This window comes from Triticum urartu, chromosome 5 (assembly GCF_003073215.2).
Source record: "Triticum urartu cultivar G1812 chromosome 5, Tu2.1, whole genome shotgun sequence".
NCBI lineage: Eukaryota > Viridiplantae > Streptophyta > Magnoliopsida > Poales > Poaceae > Triticum > Triticum urartu.
Window position 1 is genome coordinate 424842322 of NC_053026.1, and position 6425 is coordinate 424848746.

Consider the following 6425-nt stretch of genomic DNA (forward strand, 5'->3'; position numbering starts at 1 on the left):
TCACAGACAGGGACAGATCAATCGATATGTGTATATCAGTTATCTCGCGAGTCAATTTTGTTTCAACATTGGACACCGGACCATTCGAGAAAATGGGAAACGGAGTAAGAGCATCTACAGCCGGACCTCTCAAAGCTATCTCATACGTCCGGGCAGGCTGCTCGGTCACGTTTTTTGGATCCAGGCGGACGCCCCAAACGGGTCTAAAACGCCCGGACTGACAGGCACCCCCCATATACAGCCCAAATATGGAGCGGATATGGGGTGGCCAAGGCACGCCTGAGGCATCCGCCTGACAAGCCCGGCCCACCACCGATCCCACGGATGTCCCACAAAAAACCCCATCGACCTCATCGGTCTGAAACCCTAGCTCACTCACTCTCCTGTCTCGCTCCGTCCTCTCCTCTCCCCTCACCAATTTCGATCGAATCTGACGCAATGTCGAGCTCTGGCAGCTGCTCCGACGACGAGGTGGATTCGGAGTATGAGTTTGCCCTCCGCATCGCCTTGGAGCGGTCCAAGGTGGAGACCGAGGGCAGCTCCGGATCTGCAGCCTCGCCGCAGCCGCAGCTTCCCCGTCGATGCATCTCGGAGCCGGCGCTGGCCCCTCCTGGCCCATGGCCAGCTCCGACAGGCGGCCAGCGCAATCGGCGCCTCCCTTACGCCGTCCCCTCGCCCTGTCGGTGGTTACTTCCCCACGCCGTCCCCTCGCCTTGCCGGCTGCTGCTCCCCCTCATGCGAAGTGGTGGGTGCTTGTGCCTGCCCCGCCGGCCTGGACGCGCATGCCGGAGTCGAAGGCACGCGCCACCCACTGCGAGAGGCAGCGAACAAGAGAGAGGGAGGCTGCGGAGAGCTCTGTCCTCCGCCGGCGTGGGTTACCGGCGGAGCCCGACGAGGACCAGCATCTCCTCACGTGGGTCTACCGTCGGTCACTTACGATGGGGGAGACGGACGCATGGCGACTCCGCCGGAAGAACGCCAAGGCTCTTCAGCTTGCCATCGAGCAGTCCGAGCGGGAGCCGTTGGAGAAGGCGAAGGAGGCGGCTCGGCTGGCCAAGCTCAGGCGCCGGTAGGACCGGGCCGTCCAGCGCCTCAAGGGCCTCGTCATCGTCGACTCCTCCTCCGACGACCACGGCTCCTCCTCCGACGAATCGGACGATCCTCCACCAGCCGCCGACGGGTACAGCTACACCGGCAACCAGAACGGGAAAGGGCCGGGCCGAAAGTGGTGAAGTTGATTTTAATTTCAAGTTTTAGATATAGTATAAAGGTTTTCGTCGTTTATGTGAACTTTGGTGGATCTTTTGGTGAACTATTGTGCTATTTCTATGTCTAGAACTGATCTACGTAGTTTCATCGATGTCGCATGATATAATATGAATATAGGAGTTCGGATATGAGAGACACGTATGTAAACATGTGATTTGAGAAGTGTCCGGTCACTGTTCATAAATGCATTCGGGCGTGTCCGCGGGCGTTCGAGGGCCCAGATTTGTTAAGTCCAGCCGTAGATACTCTAACAAGACATGCTTCATCGGTGTAATCGTTTGCTAGCACGGATGATGTGGGCGGTTTAATCGTGTGCTCTGGCAATGTCTTGTGCTCAGAACTATCAGAAGTGCGAAGGCGTTGTTTGGATACGTGATACGTATAGAACTGGTTCTCCACAAATTAGGAAAACGATGTAATAAACTAAAATCCTGTTTGGCAACTTTATCTAATCCGTGAATATAAAAAATCTGGTTTTCCATAATCCAGGATTTCGGGTATATGAAAAAACGAGGATTAGTTGTTTTTCTAAAAACGTGATCTGGATATACTTGATCGCTAATTTTTTCTCTGCGCCCGTCCTTTTCTCAACAAACTCGTTGATGCGTGTGGGCGAAAAGCCTATCCAAACCAAACAAGGAACGTGACAAATCGATCCTAAGTTTTCTCTAATCCAAACATCTTTTTTCATAAACTGATTACACATATAACAATTGATAAAACCAATTTTACTAAAAATTGGCTAAAAACTAGTTCTATATAATCCCGTGGCTACCCAAACAACGCCGAAATGTTAGTCTCAATACGCCAATGAAGGAGAACCGGTTCCTCGTTTACAACCGGTCGCTCTGCCGCTTTCATCGAGTTGATCCATGCTAAGGGCATCTCCGACTTACAAATTTGCTTCCGTATCCGTCTGTGAATAGAGGATTAGTCCATGAACACTGACATAGAAGCCCGCTATCCAACACTGCTCACATATATTTTAAACCACATTTGAACTAATCAAATGAAATTCATATAAACATGTCGGATTTTATTAAAATTCGAACATAATTTACATAAAAAGATTTATATTTCAACCGTTAAACTAAAAACTAGAAAAAAGAACTAAACATTATACCGGACGATCACCTCATACGTGTGACCGTCCTGTCCTACCACATTATCCTCGCCGTCTGTGCCGTCTTCGCCGTCGTCCCTCCAGCGGTGGAAAGGCGCCGGAGGGCCACGACTGCCTTGTCCAGCAACTGCCTGCAGCTCACGAAGGAGCCGGTCCGCCTCCTGTTCCATGGTGTGGGGGACGCCGCGGCCACTGGCAGTGCCCTTGCCCAGCGAAGCAGTCGCTAAGCGACCAATCCTCGCCGTCAAGGCGCCGGCGGCGCCCAACGGCCATCTCTGCGGTGGTGACGGAGTGGTCGAGGACCCACGCGGTGGCGAGGTCCAGGTCGTTATGGACCCATTCCGGCGTCATGTCTGTCTTGGCCAACTCGGAGTGGCGGGCGGCGTTGCACCAATCGTACTGCGCCTTGCGCTCCTCCTCGGAGACGACTGCCCTGGAGCCGAGGGACCGCCGACACCGCCGCCTCCGGGGTAATGAAGGACGCGGCCCCGCGCCTTTGTTATCGCGGGCGACAACTCCTCCTTGGCGCGGCGACAGTTGCGGCAGGGTAATTATGCGGGCCCGCCAATGTGGGCGTATCAGCTGTGCGTCGGTGGTGAGGCGGACTCGTCCTTGATGCGGCGTCCGATCTGGACGCCGCAGTTGCGTGTTGGCGAGGCCAGCTCGTCCTAGCCGCGTCGTCCAATCTAGACACCGCCGCAGTAGTGTGACGGGGATGGTGGCTCCTCCTTGACCCGTGCCAACGATGGTGGCGTCGGTCCATTTGATGGACGAACTCTTCGTCCGTCAGAGGCACGGCCGCTGCTACGACTGCTGGGCTTATGGTCCTCCTCGTCGCCAAAGGAGATTCCGACCGCCGTCGCTCAGTCGCTCTTATCAATAGATAAAATTTTAACAGATTTTTTGTCGGCAATAAGGAAAAATAATCATGATTTGTCGGTTGCTCGTACTGAGTTTTAAGAGTTGAAATTTAACATTTATTTTAGAAGCTTCTTAGAACATATTTAAAATGGTTCTTATTTGAAAGCCTCGACATGAGAAACACACGAATATGAAAATAAAACTTTATTTAGACTTTGTATTCAAAAGATAAGAAAGTTTAGAAATCGAAAGTCAAAAGAAAAGGCACGTGCGAGTAACTTGGTGTCCCAACGTCTGCTTGCCACAAATTCTCTTCCGTACAAGCCATGTTCTGCACTCGAATTGTTCGTTGGCACAGTGATACTATTTTGTTTTTTTAACACATCAGTACAGACACAAACGCTCATACATACGTGTACCGTTGGCGCGATGATACTATTTTGTTGTTTTTCCAGGGAAATGGAGTCGATGATTATTCCCGTAAACCAGCTGAAAGATAATAAGTAATGTTATTCAGCTGAAGTTTGTTGGGAGGGGATGACAAATCGAATATTTTTTATTGCAATTTATATTGTCGCTAAGATGGTAAATTTGTTTACAAGCACGACAAATCCAGCACCGGCCAACATAAATTGCCTTGCAAATCGTTAGCAATTGCTATAAGCCGGTCCAGGATAAATAAGATGCTAGCAACTAACATCGAAAGCGACACATTGGATTGGACTCGCAGGTTGATGAGAAAAGACAGCGCAAGTCATTTACGGCAAGCTCTAAGGTACAATCATCAAGAACACACACACAAAAAAAGGTGCAATTCCAATCTCCATCCACAAGCCAGCCATGAATCCATTCTACTCCGATGATCAGACCAACAAGCCAGGGCTAAACAAACAAATTGAAGTGACCAACGACGACATTTACGGGTCAGTTCACTCGGTGAAACCAAGTCCAGAAAAGTGAAAAGAAAAAAAACTATACAATCTACAGCACCCCAACCCTACTGATTACAGAACATATACCCACTGTTATACTATACAACCCTCCATCTTGACCGTTCCCTCCTTTCATACGGTATACAGCTTCAGTTTTACCTCTCTACCTCCATGGGCTTTGTGCCACCGCTGACCATCTGCCCGTAATAAGTACTTTTCGCGGCCTCCATGTCATCCTCGTCCTCGTGATCGTCCCCGACGCTGAACCGGCCGCCGGCGGGTCCTCCCTTGACCAGCGGCAAGTACTGCGGCTCCTCGGGGTACAGCCTGCTGACCTGGAGGTAGAGCACGACGACGAACACCATGGTGCCCGTCAGGTACCAGCTGAACTGCAGGTTCACCAGCGCCTTGGCGCGGTGGAGCGCCTCGTCGGTGCGGCACCGGACCACGTCGTGGCCGTCCTCGTGGTTGAGGAAGCACCCCTTGGAGACGAGCCCCGGCGTCCAGAGCATGACGCCCATGACGATCAGCCACACGCCCTGGAGCACGAGGCTCGCGGACCTGACCAGGCTCACCACGAAGCTCCGCGGGCACGGGATGCCCAGCAGCGTGGTGGCCAGCGTGACGGCGACGACGGTCTGCAGCAGCCAGTGGAACTGCCCCTCCACGCCCATGTGGTCCGTGGAGTGGAGGTGGAAGACGAGCAGCTCCTGCGCGAACGCCGCGGCGGCGGCCAGCTGCGACACGGCGTCCCGCATCGGCGCCCGGACCCTGTCCATGTGGATGGTGACCGCGGCGAAGGCGAGCAGCGCGAGCGAGACGGACGCGTGCTCGAAGTTGTGGAGGTGGTCGGACGGGATGGTGCCGTCATCGTCGAACGGCTGGTGCTTCGCGGGGCCGATGACGAGCTCCATCAGGATGGACGCCGACGTGCCGGCGATGATGAGGATGAGCTCGAGGTGCCGGACGCCGCGCGCGGGGAACCAGAGCGGCGCGGCGTAGGAGTCGGGCCGCAGCGCGAACAGCCGGATGTGGTTGAACAGCTGCCACAGGCCGATGAGGAGGAAGCCGGCGCCCGGAGCGACGTGGCCGACGAGGGTGCCCATGGCGACGGCGGCTGCGAGGGAAATTTAAACGCTGGTGGTGATCAGCTGCGTTTGGAGTTTGAATGGCTGATGGGAACCATCATGGCCCATGGGGTTTAAGAAGGTTGGATGGTCGACTCTCTGGAGAGTTCCGGTGGCTTGCAAGGTTTGAAAAGTTGTCTTATTTTACAAAAATGGATTTGGACAATCTCAATCGGCAGCACTTCAGCAGTGATGTGTTGTTCCGGTAGCTTATCTTTTTCAATCCCTTTCTCATTCTGTTTTGCTTACTTGCTTGGGCTTCCAAGATGAGGGTTTTATTTCTCTTTTATTTGCGTGCGGTGTAATACGACTAATTATTTATTCTCTTGAAGATTGTTGAGTACATTAGTTAAGATAAGATAGTGATGAGAATGAGATCCTCTAACGTTAGTAGTACTAGTTCAACTAGTGTTGATAATCAAGCCGTTGTCTCCATAGTTTGACTTATATTACACATTTCTCACTAAGGTCTCCATAGTTATTTTTTGTTTGTCGTAGCAGCACGGTTGTTGTAGCAAGGAGTATCAATTTAATTGTTCGTGCATGCAATCAATTAATTACTACTTTTAAAATGAAAAACATCTTTTTGTTTTGCTTCTTCGGCTATTTTTGTGTGTTGCATAACGTCTTGTAAGCTCAGGATGGTGTCTAGACAAGAAACATTTCATAGGATACTTGCACACGTATAATTAAACAGATAAGCCTAAGATGATGTCTAGGTAAAAGACATTTGGTAGGGCACTTGCACTCGGATAATTCACTAGACACTCGAACTCACATCCCCTTAATCTTACGTCTCAATGGCAGGGATGTCGAGATGTCCACGCCAACCGCGTTTGTTATTTCTGACCAAAGAAATACTTTTCAACAAAAAATATATTTTTTGGCTCATCCGATTCATACTGATGTGTTTGCTTGTGTAAGCCTAGGACGGTATCTTAAACCGGGGATTTTGGTGAAGTGCTTTAAAAAAACTTGCACGCACACAATTAAGCGAAGAGAGGTACACGCTGAAACCTATGTCTCCTTTCCCCCCTAAGAGTGCGGTTAATAATATAGCTAGTTGTTCGCTATAACGTGTTGTTATGTCATTCATAACCAATGTAATAGTCA

At 51.2% G+C, this 6425-nt stretch overlaps 1 protein-coding gene across 1 annotated transcript; it reads right to left on the minus strand.

Annotated features, from left to right (window-relative positions):
- Nucleotides 1-4075: 4075 nt before the first annotated feature.
- LOC125556133 lies at nucleotides 4076-5377 on the minus strand. Its single transcript, XM_048718920.1, has one exon. The coding sequence runs from the start codon at nucleotides 5289-5291 to the stop codon at nucleotides 4341-4343; it is 951 nt and encodes a 316-aa protein (XP_048574877.1). The 5' UTR covers nucleotides 5292-5377; the 3' UTR covers nucleotides 4076-4340.
- Nucleotides 5378-6425: the final 1048 nt, after the last annotated feature.

What these genes read in the sequence shown, in the direction of transcription:
- LOC125556133 (XM_048718920.1), bottom strand. Translation starts at nt 5,291, where the DNA reads ATGGGCACCCTCGTCGGCCACGTCGCTCCGGGCGCCGGCTTCCTCCTC.